Here is a 20494-nt window from a genome sequence, read left to right on the forward strand (position 1 = left end):
AGTTAGATTTTCTTTCACTGCACTTACCACCACCTACCACTAGAGAATATATTTGCTTTATTTTAGTCATCCCTTTTCCCATTTTATCCTGTTTTATCAATCGTTAATATTCCTAGTGCCTAGAATAATACACCTTGCAGACAGCAGTTATTTGGTTAATCAGTAAAAGAGCCTAAAAATAAATTGCATTATATATGGCCCTGTCTGCCCAACTCTCATTGCCCCCAAAATAAAACCTCTGAGCTACTCTATTTGTATACTTGAACACTCATGAGAGCCATTAAATTATTTAAATACACTTGGTGTGAGCTCACGAATTATGGTACACCACACAAGCGGCATGACAACCAACCCAGAATCTTAAAAAAAATTTACAAGAAACCTTTCTTAAGAACTTTATCTAGTCCCAAACTCTTTCCCAGACATGGTTTTCAAATTTCCAACAGCTTAATAAATTAATTCCACTTGGAGACTCCATTTATTACCTCAATCTTAGCATGTTTAAAACCAAATTCATTTTCTCACTCTATTTCAATCTCCTCTTGCCACTCCCACTTGCCTCATTCAACTACAGCATCATGGGAAAATGATGGGCTAGAGGAGAAGTCCTGGTTCTGGTCTCCTTTCTGCTATTTGTCAGGAGTTTAGACAGAAAAGTCTAGGGGGCAAAAATGAGGTTTCTCTCGTAAGATATTCCCTCTTTGATGGAAACTACTGTGTTTACCTTCAAAGGGGGCACTGAAACTACTAATTCTTGGATGGAACCCAAGAATCATGAAGCTATAGATTCTATGGCACGAGCCCAAAAGGTCAAGAGTCCAAGACCTACACAATCAGATTCAAAGCATTCCAGATAATGAAATATTTTAATGAATCCAAAAGATTGTATTACAAGTTTAAAAGAGGGGTTCAGCAAAAAAAAAAAAAGAGCCAGACAATAAATATTTTATGCTTTGCAGACTATAAGGTCTCTATTGCAACCACTCAACTTTGCTGTTGTAATATAAATGCAGCCAGAGACAATAAATAAGTGTGGCTGCATTCCAATAAACTTTCAAAAAATAGGCAGAGAGCTAGATATGGCCAATGGTCATGGTTTGCCAATCCCCGATTTTAGACTATTGTTTCTAAGACGTATTATGGAAGGTAAAACACAAATGCATGTAAATTCACTGGGCACGCAGTGTTCTCTGTTTTGCTAAGAGCTACTATACCTTACAGTTGTTTAAAATCTATGATGCCTTGGAATAAGTTTGTCTATGGTCTTCTAAACACTGATCACTCCTACTCCACAAACGTCTTGGTGATAGGATACTCTTAAAACAGACCAAAGATATCAAAGAGCCTTTGTTTACATGGGTTGTATCTACTGGTATCTAACATACTATAAATTTAAACTAAGATATTATTTAATATATTAATTTATTTCAAAATAATAATAGACTAATTACATACTGTATAATTACACCTATATAAATAACTGTATTTTCCAAAACAAACAAATAAACATTTTAGTGAGCAGCATGGTTGGTATGTTCTACAGTTTGCAAATATCTTTAATATCTGGCTTCATAAAAGATAGCTGGATTCGCATACCTCCTTTTGCATTTAATTTTACTGTGATACGTTATTTAAAGCATGTGAAGAAAATCTGACTACATACACATAGATATATAATTGGAAAAAGGATTTTTAAGACTTTTAAAAGTCTTTTAAGACTTTTTTTTGTGGGAGAGTGCAAATGGGGAAGGGGCAGAGAGAGGGGACAGAGGATTTGAAGCCAGCTCCTCGCTGACAGGCTGACAGCAGTGAGCCTGATGTGGGGGTTCGAACTCACGAACCATGAGACCATGACCTGAGCTGAAGTTGGACACTCGAACCAACTGAGCCACCCAGGTGCCCTGGATTTTTTTTTTTTTTTTTTTGAGAGACAGAGTGTGCATGAGAGCGGGGAGAGTGGCAGAGGGGTAGGTGGGAGGTGGGGGGTGGGGGGTGGGGGGGATGGGAGGGAGAGAGGGAGAGGGAGAGAGAGGGAGGAAGAGGAAGAGAGAGAGAGAATGAATCTCAAGCAGGCTCCACACCCAGCATGGATACCACGACCCTGGGATCATAACCTGAGCCAAAATCAAGAGTTGGATGATCAACTGACTCAGCCACCGAGGTGCCCCAGGTAAAAGGATTGGTTTTTATTTTTTTAATGTTTATTTATTTTTGAGAGAGAGAGAGAGAGAGAGAGAGAGACAGAGCGAGAGAGAGAGAGCGGGGGAGGGTCAGAGAGAGAGGGAGACACAGAATCTGAAACAGGCTCCAGGCTCTGAGCTTCCAGCACAGAGACCAACACAGGGCTCGAACTCACAAACTGCGAGATCATGACCTGAGCCAAAGTCGGACACTTAACCGACTGAGCCAACTAGGCGCCCTTAAAAGGATCGTTTTAATAGTTTTGTTGTTGTTGTTTTTTGCTTTTTCAGCTAATTGTGATATCCTTTGACATTACACCAAAGGTTAGTGGTTGACAGGGGCTGGGACTAAGAAGAAACGGAGAAAATGGGGAGTTACTGGTAGTGGGCAGAGGAAAATGTTCAAAAACTAGACTATGGCGAGAGCCGTACAACTCTGCAATACAACTAAAATCATACACTTATATGAAATAAATTTTGTGGTATATCTCAAAATAAAGCTGCTTTACAAAAAAGAAAAAAAACCAATGAGTGTAGACTTAAAGAGGGTGAGGGGTAGGAACAGAGACCTGAATCACAGGCAGGACCTTTAGGTTATGTTCAAGGTTGTAGAGTAAGAGCAATGGGAAGTCACAAGGGACTTTAGGTAGAGGCAGGGGAAAGTATTATGCTGAAACTTGTCAAGTGGTAGTTTCTTAAAAATTGTTGCAACATGGAATCTGAAAGTGCATCAATGAACTTTCCACACTCTATTGGTCTACCTTGTGCATTTAATGAAACTTTCACAGTTGTCTGATTTTGTAACATGCAAGTACTGGTCACTTGGAAAATACTGGTTCAGTGAGTTACACACATCTTCTAAAATGTTAAAACATTCCATTGTATACAGTATTTATAATAATCCCATTTGTTAATATCACAACTGATCTCATCAGAAATTCTTTAAGCACAGGGATGCTGTCAAGCTAATGGTGGCAGATACAAATTTTCCAGATTTCTAATTTTCACTCAGAAACAAATCATTATATCATTTGCAACAAATACTAAGTATTCTTTTCCTTGAAGTGACAGGATCATTTTAATTATTTTTGAGAAAATGTCTGCAAATACCCAGGTCTAAATAACCATTGGTATCTATCAGCTGTTCTTTCACGTAAAAACAGTAACTAGTCTAGGTTGCAACTCAATTACACAAATGTTTTTCCTCGAGACAACCACTGTTCTTCAGTACACAGCATACTGTAGGTATACTTCCTATTTCATCATGCAAAATAATTAAAAAGCATGTGTTCAGAGGTCAAGATTTAATAAAATTAATAATGATCATTTTTATAGCTTCATTAAGAATACTCTTAAGTGAAACTAGCTTTTTTTTTTTTTTTTTTTAACTATGAGTGGATTGCATAAAGAATACAGTTACGAGTAGTTTGGTGTCTCTGTCACGATTTGTGCTCGGAAGCCAGCAGTTTTACTTGCTATTGCTTCTGCACCATTAGTGCAACTATCAACACGGTGAAGAAGGCAAATGTCCTAATTATTATAAAAACAGTTTCATCTCCAACAAAAGGGTCCCTGGGACCCCATCCCAAGGGTCCACAAACCACACTTGGAGAACAGCTGCCTCCGTGAAATTGAGGGAGCATTATTTACTAGGTATGTGATGCTGGGCAATCCACTAAACTCTTTTTAATGAGCTGTATTTAAAAAAAAATGATAGTACCCCTCTCCTTCCTCAACGAAGACTTAGTCAACAGGGTCAAAAGAGGTGAAAATATTTTGTATTACGTAGCAACATAAAAAATGTAAGAGCTTATTAATACTAAAAATGAATGATATTTCAGTAGGACACCATTGACTTCATTCTGAACATAAACATAAATTTGATTGTGACCAAATTTTATACATTTTGGTTTTTGTTGTTTCTCTAACAATCTTTACACTTCTATCTTAATTCAGATCCTCATAATCACTGATATAAGCCTGACCTGTTAATCATAAACGTTGCTGCCAGCTGAACATATCTATTTTTATCATACCCCACCCCCACCTTGACCAGTCAAACTTATCGAGAGCTTTCCATTAAGAATATCTTCTTTTGTTTCAGCTGAATAATGTCTGATTGTGTCCATTTGTTTCTCTCTCACTTGCCAAAGCTGGCCTCCCCACTTCTACTTACTAAAATACCATCCCTAGCCTTAAGAGTCCAATTGTCAATTCTTTCTGGCCACCCAAATTGGATAATCTTACTCCTCTGAATATCTGGCACTCAAAGTCTTGTTACCTGGTATCTTCTCCTGTGCTTGCCTTTCCTTAACTAGACTGCAGTCTTTCTGAGAGTAAGTACTTCTTCCATTCTTATTCTCTTCAGCATCCAATAGCACAATGCATTCAGCCAGCTAATGGTCCTAGGTCTACTCTACTAGAGACCAGTATCAATGAAGTATTGACCTTCACAGCCAAATAAAGACCTAGAAAACTATGGTAGTTTAACTTGCTTATAGACCCAAGATCTATAACTCTTGTCATACGTGGTTTTTAGACAATGTTTTACTTCTAAGGCTTATTACTCAAGTGACAGGGCAAGGTATTCAATATCACAGCTTAGAGTGCTTAGATGTGGCTCTGAGAGAAAAGCAAACATACAATGATGCATATATTAAGGTACATAAGTAGATCTAAGAGAAGCCTCTTTAGAAAGAAAGTAATAAAAAGCCTTAAAACACATATTTACAACATGCAAAAACAGTGCAATAGCACAAAAAATGAACTGAAATAAAGTCTTTTGGGCTAAACCAAGTTAAAAAGCATAAATTCAAGATGCAGACAGCAAAAAGAAACACTAGCCATGAGCTGTAGCATTTACTATTATGCAAAAAGCCTAACCAAGTAGACAGCAAACCAAAGGCAGAAGTTTTGTTCTAAAAAAGCAACAGCAACTGAAAGGAGGCAGTACTGTCAAGTGATTGAAAAACGCATAGGCTTTGGCACCAGAATGAGCTGGATTCAAATCCTAGCTCAGAAACTGTGCACTGAGTAAAACTGCAAAATCCCTCCATGCTGACAGTCCTTATTTGTACAATGGGGCTGTTACTACCTGCCTGCTAGAGTTTATGAAAGGATCAGAAATAATACACAGCAGTAAAAAGCACAGACTTTGAAGTCAGATGGGTCTGGGTTAGAACTGACTACATCTAATAGCTTAGATAACTTATGCCTCAGGTTTCTTATTTGTAAGATAGGTATAATACCACCTCCTCTGTGCTCTTATGAGGATAAATAAAATAACATGGATAAATATTCTATAAAGTCTTAAAAGTACACCCGATACATACTTTGTCCCTACAAGATATATGTACATACATTCATACATTATACACACACCCCACCTTGCATAGTGCCTGCCATTTTATAGATATTTAACAAATATCAATTATTGTAATTACTTCTTAACATAAGAAATTTCAGAATGATTATAAACTCTAAACTGGTTTTTTCATCTTCCTACACCCGATCTATATATGATTAACCAATCAGAGATGAATGGCAGTTCATCAATTATTCCAACTACAAATATTTCAGGATAATTCAGGGAGTGGAAAAAGGAACAAGTATAAAATGCTCACTAGGAGGAAGAAAATCCAGAAACAAGGAAATATTATAGGGAAGGAGTACAAATCCGTATCAGACATATAAACTATTCACACTTTAAATTTACAATCCTGAAATTGCATGCTTACTTGTTAATACAAGTTATTTCCTATTTATTTTTCTGCCAAAGGCAAAATCAGGCATAAATTTAACTTCTGCCCACAACTATCCTTCATTTTACGCCATCCTACCTGCAGCCATCTTGGCCCTAGACCAATTTTACTGGGTTACGGAGGAGAACTGATCTTGCCAATTCTTCAAAGACACTTTAAAAACTGTAAGCGTTAAGAAAGTGTAGCAACCATTTCATACTATTATTCTGTAGGACTGGAATTGTTGCATTCTGGTTTCTAGAAACCACTTATCTACCTTTCGTTATTTTTTGGTTTGTCTTTCTTTGTTAAAAAGGAGTTATGCATGCACAGGGTTTTAAAAAGGAAGTGGAAGAGCACAAGTATTAAATGTATCGAAAGGACTTAAATGAGAAGTTTCTCTCCCACAGCAGGACAACCCACTGTTAACAATTCCTTTTTACATTCTGCCTAAGTCAAATAAAAAATGGGTCAGTTCTAACACTGAAAACTGAATAAAACCCCAGGAATGTACCATTTATGGGGTATGACAGATTGTCTTATTTGAAAACTTAAGAGTGCACAGAACATTCTCTTTTGTTCAACAAACTCAAAATGTCTAATAAGTAGACAATTATGTCTCCATCAGAACAGAAATCTCTTTCAACACTTAATACCATCGAACAAGTTGGTAAGCTTTTTATGTCAGAAGTGTACTATTAACAAAGATAATACAATCCTGTTTTCAAATAAGAGGGTGTTACATACCTGCAACCTTACTCCTATAAAAGACACTCAAGTCATAAATAAAACTGTTTTGGTAAAGTGAATATTTAATACTGCCACAGCATGTTTAAAAATATTTGGTGATACATCCTTCCTTTTAAAAGTAAAAAAACAAAACAACTTACTTAAGCCTTTACCACCCATCTGCTATGATAAATTCATATTTTCAGTTGTCCTTAAATGGGGAAGTATACATACAATTTTGTGAAACAGAAAAACATCATTTTTATATGTCACTCTCTTTATTAAGAGACTTGCATGTAATTTCATATGTTCCCAAACTTACCTTTTCATTTTTTTTATCTGTCTCTAAGGGCTGCTTTGCTGTTATACTTCGAGGAGTTCGGACAACTTCCTCATCAGCCACTTCAACTGTCCGTCCATTCGGCTGCACAGGTAACAAAAAGAATCTTGTTGTCAAACTGCTTGGAGGGTCAAATCAAAGATTTATACTCAAGAAACAGCATATACTACAATCAAATGCTACCCCCTGACCCAACTTTAATAGGTTTCTGTACAGCCATGTTGTAAGACTTGATGTGCTACTATCTCTAATAACTGTGTTTTGTAATATGATAATGAACCTATAAACAAAAGCCTGTACCACAAATAAATTTTCTGATCTCACCCAGGGTATCAGTTCCTCCAACAAAAACTCATGGAATGAAAGCAGGAATATGGGGAACTAAACTGTATTTGCACGCTCACCACCAATTAGTAGTGTAATCTCAAAACGTTTCACTCATTATCTTTTGAGTCTTATTTCCACATATATAAAATTATAGATGTGGTCTATTTAAAAGTCAGTAAACTTTTTCGATAAAGGGACAGGAAACATTTTAGGCTTTGTGGGCCATATCATCTCTGCTGCAACTACAAAACAGTGCAATTTTGTACAAAAGCAGCCACAGATGAATAAATTGAGTGTGGCTGTATTCCAATGAAACTTTATTTGCAAAACACTAGTAGAGGGCCAGATTTGGTCCCTGGTCCATAATCTGTTGGCCTCTATATTAGATTATCTCTAATGCCTCTCGTAATTCTATTATCTAATGGCTCTATTGTTCTGGGATTAAGAAATTTACCAAGCCAGTGCTACAGCTTAAAAAGGTGACCTCAGCTTCAACACTCCGAAAATAAAAAGATATGAGTAAAATTAAGTTTGTGAATTCCAAGTCTGGGTTTTAATTAGAATCACTAGTTTTGGGGGTTAATCCTCCCCCCTTCCCCCCCCCCCCCAAAAAACCACATTTCTATGTTCTATCACCAGAAATATATTTAGATTCAAGAGTTTGAAGAATGGAGTCCAGGTATCTGGTATTCTAACCTCTTCTCTCTGGGTCCTACTATTTCTTTTCACTTGCTTATTCTCATACTCCAATAATTCAATGAGTTAGTAAATCAATATACTAGTTTCAGTTGCCTTATTTCCAGTTCTTGCAGAACAGACTTCCACCAGATTACTCATTATAGCAGAACCATACTCCAGAAAACAATAGGATGCTCAAGTTTCTATAATGTGACTTTGCCAGAGTTTGTTCGAAATTATCAGGGATATACAGTTAGAGAAACAGACCATTAATATTCTAAAACCCGATTTGTAGGCTTTTCAAAGATTTATGGCAGAAAAGCCAAAACAAAAGCTGTCTTTTAGCTGACGAAAATCCTAATTAACCCCAATTTAATCTGCTGGCTCTTAAGCAATTTGTTAAACTCAGATGCCAAAACCAGGCCTCCTTGCTCTTGATTTGGTTTTCTTTCTCCTGTGCTGTTGTGTCACTTTCATGCTGCTTCCTCTCACCAGCTTCCCTGTGTAGGTACATGTTGGGGGGGGGGGGGGGGGTACACAAAGAAGGGTAAGAAAACCCTGAAAGGAATCTGGACTTAGAGCAATAACCACATCAGGAATATAAAACCGTTTAATTCTACTTCCAAGATCAGCATCTCAATTGTCAGTTCTCGTATGTTAGTTCTTATTATCCTCTTCAGCCAAACCTTTTCTGATTTCCTGTGGTCTGCTTCAGCTTCACCCTCTCTATACAAGCCTTATGCCCCCTGAACGATCTTGCAGCTTCAATTTCAGTTTCCAGTCTCTAACTGGAAGCTCACAGGCTTACATTTCTGAAACTTCACTTAACTAATCCCTTCAGGAAACTTTCCATCACAGTCACTACTATAGCACTTCCATTTTATTCATGTAAATGACTACATGGAGTCATCTTAATTTATTAACTGCTAAAAGGTGAGGAATTAATTGGTCAAAAACTACAAAAAATTCAATGCAATTCCTTTGAGGCCAAACGCAAACACTGGTGATACAGCCTCCCAAATGAAAGATGAAACAATCTCCTTTTGAACAAATATAAACTCTGAAGTCCTCAATCCCGTGAGCTACAGCAGGAACACCGTTTCCATTTCACAGACTCTGAAATGACCGGCAAGCCAGAGGTGGTCCCACACTCCAACCTGTGCCATTTTTACTTCCTTCTTCGTAAGATGAATTTATGCAATTACTGTAACTGTAGCTGTTCCTTCGGTCTATGCAGATTTCTCAATGTTCCACTAACATTTGGGAGTCAGCAACAACCCTTCCTCAAAATGCCAGATAACATGAAACAATACTCCTCCTATCCCAACAGAACTCTTGGGCCCTATGAATAAAGGATACACAATGCCAGCTGTGCCTTTCCTACCCACCAGCAACACTCATCTGTCCTGCCACTAGCTGGTCAAGAAGGCCTTGTCCTGGAAAATCATTAACCACATTTAAATCAGCAAATCCAGAAATGGAGGCATATTACGTAAATCTGCTCACATGAAAGTAACTAAATGTAAGTAAGTAAGTTAATTAATTAAGTAAAGGGGTGCCTAAGTGGCTCAGTCGCTTGAGCCTCCGACTCTCGATTTCAGCTCAGGTCATGATCCCAGGGTTGTGAGACTGAGCCCCAAGTTGGGCTCCATGCTGAGCATGGAGCCTACTTGGGACTGTCTCTCTCCTTCTCTCTCTCCCCGCTCCACCTCTCCCCAACTTGTGCTTCCACTGTCTAAAAAAAAAGGAAAAAGAGAAAAAGAGGAAGAGAAAAAGAAAAAGCAACTAACTGCAAACCAACACTTCAAATTCAACCTGACTGCCAACAGGGTTTTATCTTTTGTATCTTATACAAAAGGTATTATCTTTTCTCATCATGAAGCCTTAATATATACGTTTCCATAGATTAGCAATTATGTGGGCCTCTCATTGTAACCTAGTATAAAATTTTCTGGAAAACTTTGAGGTGTTTCCTTCCAGGGCCAACCAAAGTTAATTTCACATATAGAATATAAGCTATATTTTAAATTAGACAAGAACATCCTCCGAATTTGGTGAAAATCAACCAGAAACAGAAAAATGACATAATCATTTCTTAGATGGATGAACTCCTTATAGGCAATGCTATGTCTGCTTTATTATTATACATTCCCCAACTCCTACGCCACATCCTTTTAAAAACGTATTCATGAAAGAACATTGTGAGTGTGTGAGTGTGTGTGTGTGTGTGTGTGCGTGTGCATGTGTGTGTTGGGAGGGGTGGCGATAAACCAAAATGAAGATACCTAGCTGACAATCAAGAAAATAAAATGCAAAAAGGAGACACACAGCAGGGGAGCAGGGTCTCTTACTGAATAATACCTGATTGTGGAGCATCTGGGTGGCTCAGTCAGTTGAGCTTCTGACTCTTGGTTTCAGTTCAGGGCGTGATCACATTGTCCCTGGGTTCGAGACCCGCATCGAGCTCCACACTGCCAGTGTGGAGCCTGTTTAGGATTCTCTCCCTCTCTGACTCACCTCTCTCTCTCAAAATGAACAAACAAACTTTAAAAAATGCCTGATTTAAAGGAAATATAATTTTCATGTTAGTCAACCCTTAAATTATTAATTTCATAAATGTTTATTAAGTACTTCAGGCACTGGGCTAGGGACCTCAGGAACAAGGACAAATGAAAGGAATTTGCCCTTGAGGAGTTTTGAGGTTCAGAATAAGCAGATATGCTTAATAACGGACATCTACTCCAAAGGAATCTACGTCTAAGATAACCATAAGTAAAGTTTAACATTTGACTTCTAAAACAAAACCATTTAGAATCCCATTTTCACTTAGTTATGTGAATTTTATTTCTAGATAGAAAATATAAAAACCATGACTTCAAATTACTTGGAAACACCTTAAGAAACTAGAAGGGCAGCCTACCAACTACCAAAAAAATGGAAGATGAAGAGACCATGGACACTGGAACTGGACAAACCTGGGATTAAGACTCGACTTCTATATTTAATCACTGTGATTATAAGCATTTTCCTTGACTTAACCCTTTATTTCATCATTTGTAAATATAAAGAAAATATGTACTCATACAAGTTTCTTGTTAAAACGACAATAAATGAGAGAACATGGCTATAATGGCTCAAATCCTCATCTCCTTGTCCAGCTTTCAGGTCACAACTAGCAAGCCTACAACCAGCATTAAGTCCTGGTGGTCAAGAAGGTCAACAGACACTACATGCATCCATCAGGCCCAGTGCTCCAGACACAAATTCTTTTGGGGAGTTAACAGAATACAAATGGTAAGTAAACACAGCCTCTCAGAGGCTAGAAATAGTCCAGGCTTGCTGTCAAAGACAGCAATGTAGTATCTTTCTTTTTTAAAAAACTGCTTATAGTTTCACCATTTTCTAAGAAAAGAAAATTACATCATACTCACTTATGTTCATTCACTTACTATCCAGTAAGTGAACATAAGAGTAATACGTAAAACCCTTAAAACCTTGAGACAAAAACAAGTGAGACACAATCCCTGCCTTCAAGAAGCTCAGAACCTAGCAAAGGAAGAAGACACATATACAACAGCATACATTAAAATACACGACAAAAGGTATACTCTGCCCCTGTCTCCTAACCCCTCCAACCCTACTCGTAAAGGAAAAGAATATGGGTTTTAAAGGCAAGCTGAAACCAGGGTTGAATTCCCCAATGTGTGTAATCCCGGAGAAGTTACTATTTCACCAGAGTTTCAATTTTCTTAGCTTAAAGTTATTCTGAACATACAGGAGGCATAAGTAGACATATTACACCCATCATAAAAAAAGATCAAGGGCAAAATGTTATGGAAATTCAAGGTGCATCATCTTTAGCTGACAAAGTGAAGACGGCCTGACACATAATTCCCAAGTATCTGCCGTGGGCCAAGCACCTTGCTAGATGCTTTACATGCATCATCTCATTTAGTGAACAAGACCTTGCCTTGGTCAGTATATTTTTAGTCTGAAGAGTTCTGATATAAATTCAAGATAGAACAATTTCTTCCCATTTATTTGAAAGTGTCTTTTTTCTGCCAAATGTGAATATGTCAAATATAAATATACTACAGCTTTAATTATAGTAATTTACTAACTTATTTTTAAATCCAACCCCAATTTTAAACTCTTAATAACTGAGAGTACAATCTTACAAATATGGCCTATGATTCAAATTTGCAAAATCATGCTATATATATCCTGAGCTATTTCCTTTAGTGTAAAGATCCTGTGCCTTCCAAGCAGCTAGCCAAAGACTCAACTCTCTTCAGGGATTCCGAACTATCAACTTGTTAACTGCACCAGGAATCCTCATGCTGTCAGCATGGAGCCCACTTCGGATGCTCTGTGCCCCTCCCCCACTCACGTGCTCACTCTCAGAAATAAACATTAAAAAAATTAAAAAATAAAACTAAAAAAATACTCTCAAAGCTTTCATAACCTTGAGAAGTAGTACATTAACCAATAATGTCAAAGTGCAAAAGAAACCTCAAGTGTTAAGAGGGTTTATTGCTGCTCTTAATATCTAAGATAAGCATAATTATTAAAGGTCTTCTCTGTTAGGACTTTGGCAGAATACAACGACAAGATGAAAAAGTCCTGTCATTTAACCAAACAGAGCCAAATTTCTGGAGCTTTGGTAAGAGTCACTACAATTTTCAGCACAACCTTTTGATTCTATTTTTTTAATGATTATTTACTTATTTTTGAGAGAGACAGGGAGACAGTGAGCAAGTGAGCAAGGGAGGGGGGGGGCGGAGAGAGAGAATTCCAAGCAGGCTCCATGCTCGGCGCAGAGCCCAACGTGGGGCTTGAGCTCACGAACCGTGAGATCATGACCTGAGCCGAAATCAAGAGATGGACGCTCAACCGAATGAGCCACTTGGGTGCCCCCAAACTTTTGATTCTAAAAGTAAATTTTGAAAGAAATAAAGAGAGGGGCGCCTGGGTGGCTCAGTGGGTTAAGTGCCCATCAGCTAGTTCACAATCTCCTGGTTTGTGAGTTCGAGCCCCACGTGGGGCCCTGTGCTGACAGCTCAGAACCTGGAGCCTGCGTTGGATTGTGTGTCTCCCTCTCTCTCTGTCCCTCTCCTGCTCGTGCTCTCTTTCTCTCTCTCAAAAATAAATAAACCTTAAAGCAAATTAAAAAAAAAAAAGAAGAGAGCTGTAACTTACTGGGAAAATTGGAATTGTTCTCTGAATGCAATGTAATAGCCTTGAACATGCTATGAAAACCAGAGAGGTACACGGACATAACAGCAGAATTCATAGGCTACAAATTATCATACCATTTAGCCTTTGAAACTCCTTTGCTCTATGACCTCAAATAAGTTATTATAATCTATAAATCTCAAGATTCCATTTCTGTAAAATCAGCAATGTTTATCTAGAACTCAGGAGTTTTTAATCAAATGATTTTTCTTTTTATACTTATAACATGGGGAATAGTGATTTAAAGGTAAAAAGAAAATCCTGTTTGTAGGTAGCAAGCGATATAATTTACCTTTACTAATACCTGGGATAATACAGCAAAATTACTACTTAGAATAAAAGACATACTTCTTTTTTAATTTTTTTTTTTTTTAACGCTTATTTATTTTTGAGACAGAGAGAGACAGAGCATGGATGGGGGAGGGTCAGAGAAAGAGGGAGACACAGAATCTGAAACAGGCTCCAGGCTCTGCACTGTCAGCATAGAGCCCGACGCGGGGCTCGAACTCACGGGCGTGAGATCATGACCTGAGCCGAAGTCGGACGCTTAACCAACTGAGCCACCCAGGCACCCCTAAAAGACATACTTCTATTGGAATATCTTAACAGCTAAATTTACTTAGCCAAATAAATTATCCAATTAAACTATGAGGTATCATTATACTTTGTTCAGAACTGAGTTCGACAAATAATCATCAAAGGCACTTTACATGCCAGGCACTGTTTGCCATTGTATATATATCAAGACATACAACCTAGGGGCGCCTGGGTGGCTCAGTTGGTCAAGTGTCTGACTTCTGCTCAGGTCATGATCTGATGATTCATGAGTTCCAGCCCCATGTTGGGCTTTGTGCTGAGAGCTCAGAGCCTGGAGCCTGCTTCGAATTCCGTGTCTCCCTCTCTCTCTGCCCCTCCCCTGCTTGCTAGTGCACATGCGCTCACACTCTCTTGCTCTCTCAAAAATAAACATAAAAAAAAAAAAAGACTTACAACCTAGTGGAGGGAAAAGACCTCTGAAAAATAAATGGGTAAGTAATTTACAAACTGTGATAATTACAATAAATACATACAAAAAGTTGACGCAGAAGACAGAAGGGGATGCCTATTTCAACTAGGGTGACCAGTAAATAGTTTTCTAGGAAGAGGAGTTTTTTTTTTTTTTTTTTTAATGTTTATTTTTGACAGAGAGAGACAGACAGAGCATGAGTGGGGAAGGGGCAGAGAGCGAGGGAGACAAAGAATCCAAAGCAGGCTCCAGGCTCTGACTGTCAGCACATAGCCTCGTGTGGGGCTCAAATTCATGAACACTAAGATCATGACGTGAGCCAAAGTGGGATGCTTAATTGATTGAGCCACCCAGGCATCCCTAGGAAGGTGAGTTTTAAGGTAAGACCTACAGGCTGATTTGAACAGTAGGCAAAAGATTATCCCAGAAGTGCTAATAATAGTTCATGCAAAGGAACTGGGTTGTAAAAGAGTGAAGAACTGAAAAGAGATCACTACAGTTGGAGGTAATAAAGAGAGGAAATGAACTCAAAATCAGCCTAGAAAGAAAAGCAGGTGCTGGGCCACACAGGAAAGAGTTTAGATTTTAAATGCAAAAGCTACTGAAGTGTTGGTTTTAGACAAGTGTTGGCTTTAGGACTGGGGGGCAACGTGCAGAGGTTACTACTCTGTAAGTGAGCTAAGGGGCCAGATAGACATTAGAATGAGAGTAGTCAGACTGAATACACATCTTGGAGATAAAATTGATGGTACCTGCTGACGGATTAGATATGAGGTACGGAAGATACAAGGGGATGAGGAAAAAGGGAAGAATCAAGAACGACTCTTAGATTTTTGGACTGAATAACTGAATGGGTGGCAGTCATTTACCATTTACAGAAATGGGGAAGACCAGGAGAGAAAAGGGAATCATGAATTGTTTTGGAGATGTTAAAATTTGAGACAAATGTCAGATTTCCAATAGAAGAAATCAAGTATAAACCTAGACATGAGGTTCTGGAGATGAGAGGAATGGTCCAGTTACAGTTACAGACTAATATGAAGTTGATCCCCATTATTCAGGGATTCCATATTGGCAAGTTCACCTGCTCACTAAAATTAATTTCTAATCCCAAAATTAATACCTGAGGTACTCTCCTCATCACTCACAGACATGCACAGGGCTGGGGAAAAAATCTGAATTGCCCTTCAGGTACCTTCCCAGGCAATGTTCAGTTTTGTTTCAGGTATCATAAAAAATATAAAATAAAAATATAAAAGAGAGAGACTAACCCTAGCTGCAGAACTAGGGAAGGCTTCAGAGTAGAGACAGCACCATAGCTGGGCCTTGAAGGATAAGTAGAAATCATAGAGAGAAAGAAATAAAGGGCTTTTAATAGAACAAAATAGTTTGAATAAGAGACACTAAAGTCTAGCCAATGGTAATGTGTTTGGGATAATAGTTAAGAGATAAATCTAAGATGGGGGTTACATTATAAAGAGGTTTGAGTGCCATGTTGTAGACTGGGTTTTATTCAACATGTGATGAGAAAACTACTGACAAGACGCAAACATGAAAGTCATGGTCAGAGCTGGGCTTTAAAAGATTTAACTGGCATGAGCGGGTAGAAAGGATTGGCCACAGAGAGACTGGAAGCAGGAAAACCAGTTAGGATGGTATTAGTACAGTCTAAGCAAAAGGTAATAAAGTCCAAAAGTAGGGCAGTGGCAATGAAACTGGAACAGAAATAATGACTACGAAAAACGCTGCATACTATTAGAATGATTTATTGGCTATAGAATGACAGACCTTATAAAATTTTAGCCAGAAGAGGCAAACACAGCCATCTTCCACTGTAAAAATAAAAAGGTGGCTCACATGGCTGTTTACCAGGCATGAAGAATGGGAATGAGTGGTATAAATACTTTGGTAGGGCATCTTACTACTTTATGCATTCAGTAATTTTTTACTGAGTACTAAGCACTATGCAAGGTTATACAAGAGCAAACAAGACAAAAACACTACTTATTCAGTGAGCTTATAGATATCAACAATTGCATTATGGCAAATCTTTATGAGAAGTCCTACACTAATATAAAAATAACCTTTTCACTAATACAAATTTTCACTGAAGTTGACCCTGGTTATAGGTAGGCTTCTAGTTGAAATTCAAGGCAACAACTGTTAAACACCAGTTAGTTATATGATATCTCACATCCATCTAAATTATGGCTCAGATTAAGTCAAGTTAAAAAATATTTACTGAGTTCCTATTTAATACTTACATTGTACTAGCTGTCATGGGAAAATACATGATTTCCAAAAATGCCAAGAAATAAGCCCATTGAAAAGTGCCACCCCCTTCACTTTTAGTAGGAAAACAAACTGCAATTCATACCCTGAAAGACCTTTGCCAAGAGTATTAGGGAATAAAAATCAAAATGATATAAAGATTTTAAAAAGTGCTAATGTGTTGGTTTAAAAAAGCTAAATACCACCTACTCTATAGATAGAAATAAACTACTAGAAACAAATTTTAAAAATCTGAGTTGCAAAATTTGCAATGATTTAAGAGAGAACTAAAAATAATGGGATAAAAAGATGAAAACAAAACATTTAATATGTAATAACCCTTCACAAAACTAGTTAGTTGGATCAGAGTAAGTATATACTAAAATGTGTATCAGAATGATATAGTAATGAAGAGATAGATTGTAAGATTAAACATGACACCCCTTAGAAATCTCTCCTTTACTATGGATCTTATGGCTCTATGCCAGTGAGTGATTTTTAAACTAATAGCAAGGATTTACCAAGGGAGCTTGTTAAAAATGCAGATTTCCTGGACTCAGTTCCAGAGATTTTTGAATTCTGAATTTATAAGATCTGTGCTGGTGTTCAGGAATCTATAAATTTTAATAAGCATTCAAAGCAACTCCATTGCAAATAGTCAGAGATAACATTTTGAGGAATCCTCCAATGTTTTAACTCAACTAAAATCTTCAATTTATAAACAAGATAAGCTAAACAGAGCAAGGTTAAATGCCTTATTCAAGTTTAGTTCCTGCCAGGCTGACAGAGTTAAGTCTTCCTCTCCTGGGCCTTTCCTGTTTCTTCAGCCTTTTCCACTATCTTGCTCCTACCGACTTTCAAAGCCAGATTCCGTGATAAGGTCTTTCACAGCCTCCTGGGCCCACAATGGGTTTGCACTGTTAATTTTTTTTAGCGTATCCTTTTCCACAACTGGAATAAAATCTCCCTGGGGAGCAACTGAGCTTCTACTTTTGTATCCCCTTCACAATGAGACATATGAATATTGTATTCCTTTTTACTGCCTTCAAATTGCAAGCTGTATGCTGCCTTTCTCCAAGTAAATACTTAGCACAGTGCAAAGCACAGGAGTACTACATAAATGGGTGCTTCTATTTCTCAGTCTCATAAAGCAGTGTTTTTCTGTGGGTCATGCCTCCCAGTGAAATGTGAAACCAATTTGATGGGTCACAACTATCATTAAAGAAAAACAAACCGTATGGTTTGATATGTGTGTGTTCTCGATAAGGGGGTGGAAGTTGGGAGGTACTGTAATAGAAAATGTGTTTTTTATTGTAAGTTGCAGTCAAAAAGCTAGAATGCCACAATTTTGTTAATGTTGATAAACTTCTCCAACACCTGTATACCATGAGGTAGGCAAAGATATTTTCTCACCCAATCAACACTGAACAATTTGATTAGTCATCCCATTCTTCACTCCCTAAAGCTTAATACTAAGATTTATTTACTCATTCACTGCCCCATTCCTCAACTAAGATGAAAAAGAGGAGTAAGTCCTAAGTCTGATGAGTATTTTTCACAGGAACCTGTTCCTTCTTCAGATAGGTCGTCTGAGTGTTATGATGCATTTCGGATGGACTCCTAGAGCACCTGTCTCTCGACTCAAGTCTACCTGAAATTCTAGATGTCCCAGACAGGGCTTTGAAATGTTCACAACCTGCTTCATCCACACAGGGTTTAGGGTTATTAATGTGTGTGGTTTTTTCAAGATCACTCCTTCGCTTATTTTGGAGCCAGGTTCTCTATATCCACCGTAACATTACTTTCCGGTAACCTCTGCTCAAAAAATGTAATTATATATATTCGAAATCAGTTCTATTTCCTCTTCTAACTTAAGGTAGAATTCATACTGACAAAGTCCTATCCTTTTCTAAGTTTTGTATGTTATCTTAATCAGCAGACTAAATGTGAACACTTACCTAGGCCTAATTAATTATGCACCAACTGTGACCTGTCACTTCTCTAATACTGACTTATTCCAACAATACTCTCATTGCTTTAGTTTGAACTCAAATCCCACTTCCTCCAGGAACTTTCCTAAATTCCTTCAATGGAATTAGTCTCCCACCCTCCAAGCCTCACCTGTCTGTGCTCTATTAGCATAATTGATGAATCTGTCTCCTACATTAGTCTCCATGACTGATTCTCACTCCTATGTGTATACCTCCCACCGGGCAACACACATCAGAGTGCATTTCACATGCTACGACTGGGTTACATTTACTTTGTTGCACTGAAAGGTAAGGAGCTTAATTCAGTGTATATAAAAATAGCCTAGCTGTTTCTAATTCTACACACCCTCCACTTGTAAAGTATTATAAAAAAACTCTAAAAGATATAATGGGAGATCCACTGGTAATAAAGAATGTACAAATAAAACGGGAAAGCATGATAAAATAGATGTGATGCTCTCTGCATTTCCACACGTGGTCCGGTAAAACGGTGCCTAAATCTCTTTCAGACAGCACCATTCTGCTCTGTCATTCCCTTTCACTATTTCAAAACCTCGCACACCGCTTAACTTGACTTAGCTCTCCCTCATGGGGCCATGTACCCCGAAGTATATTAGGCAACGACTCCCTCTTGCCTTGCTCCTGTTCAGGCCTCCATTGGCTGCATTCACAAGAGTAAGAGTGGGCAACCATTTCCCTTAAACAGTTTAACTAAAATGGAAGCGCGTCTAGACCTGGGTACCTTTAATCCTCCGTAAACCCCAGATTTTTTAGGTCATCGTATTTCCTCCACCGGCTACCGTCTCAATGTAACTTGAAGTAGACATCTGCCTTCCAGGCGCAGTCTTTCCACAACTTCCCAGCACCACCGTAAGGTCCCATCACTCTCCACACACGCAGCCTACCCGGTAGGCCTCAAGAAGGGTTGGCATGTTATTCCGGCGGTCAAGGTTCCCGAAAATGGCCTGACCTCCCGGCGCTTTTATTTAAACGTACCCCACGCCGCCGTCCAACTTCCTTCCTCGAAACTAGTCTTCCCCACTCGTCCTACACTTCCCGAGTTTCCACGATTCCCCAAGCAACGTGTCCACCGATCACCTCCTCCACCTGGGGAGAGCTCAGTCCCAGCTCTCGACTAACCTCACTCTTTTCCCCTTCCATTCCCCGCTGGGCGGACTGGGACTCGGCCTTCCGCTCGCTCGAGGGTTTCCACGCCGGGCCCTGGCCCCTATTCTACCGCCGCTCCACCCCTACTCACTTTGGGCTTCTCGGGCAATTTCTTCCGGTTCTTCTTCTTCTGCTCCTCGCTCCTGAGATTCTTCAACAGGGCTACATCGTCGGTGGCCGGGGCCGGCAGGGCCGCCGCCTCCTCCCGCTTGCGGGGCGGGCTCCTCCGCTTTTTTCGGGCGCCGGCACAAGCCGCGGCCCAGCCGTAGCAGAGCAGGAGGAGCAGCAGCAGTCCCAGCGCGCCGGTGCCCACCAGGATCACCCAGCCCGGGTACCGCTTCGGCTCCAGCCCCAGGTCGAGGCCCAGCTCGGTGCGCAGAAAGCCTAGGCCAACCGACAGCATTTCCCGCAGCCGAGCCGAGCCCTCCTCGGCCTGCTGGGCCAGGTCGTCCTGCCAGCTCTGTGCAGCCATCTTCCCTCCGTCAAAGAGACTCTCAGGGTGACGCTGGGGCGCACAGACGCCGTAGAAGAGTCAAGGGAGGCGAGGAAGGGACGGGCCGGACTGCCTCAAGCCGAGCGCATCGCGGCCGACCCTCGCGCCGGAGCCGGGGATCGGCAGCTGCCGCCGCCAGGAGAGGGGGCTCCCAGTTCCCCCTAGTCAGCCTCACTCCGCCGCCGCCAGGAGGAGGGGGGCGGCGGGAGGGAGTGTCTCCAGTGGCGGCCGCTAAGCGGCGTCTCGGCGCCAGGGCCAGGCCCTGCTGTCGTCCCTTGGCGGAACAATGGCGGCTCCGGCCGCGATCCACGCCGCGCGCGCGGCGGGGGGGAGGAGG

General features: G+C 39.6%; 1 protein-coding gene across 5 annotated transcripts in view; it reads right to left on the reverse strand.

Moving 5' to 3' along the window:
- The window catches only part of MTDH (metadherin), a 56713-nt gene extending 36247 nt beyond the window's left edge, over positions 1-20466 (reverse strand). For 2 of the 5 annotated variants that reach the window (XM_049633054.1, XM_049633051.1), the window contains exons 1-2: positions 19756-20464; positions 6972-7073 (exon numbers count right to left, since the gene is read on the reverse strand). In XM_049633054.1, coding sequence (XP_049489011.1) covers positions 6972-7073; positions 19756-20136 — 483 coding nt within the window. In that variant the 5' untranslated portion in view covers positions 20137-20464. Of the gene's footprint in view, positions 1-6971; positions 7074-19755 lie in introns of all 5 variants that reach the window. The other 3 variants (XM_049633055.1, XM_049633056.1, XM_049633053.1) reach the window with 3 other exon arrangements.
- Positions 20467-20494: the final 28 nt, after the last annotated feature.

Source organism: Panthera uncia, chromosome F2 (genome assembly GCF_023721935.1).
Source record: "Panthera uncia isolate 11264 chromosome F2, Puncia_PCG_1.0, whole genome shotgun sequence".
In the NCBI taxonomy this organism is placed as follows: Eukaryota; Metazoa; Chordata; class Mammalia; order Carnivora; family Felidae; genus Panthera; species Panthera uncia.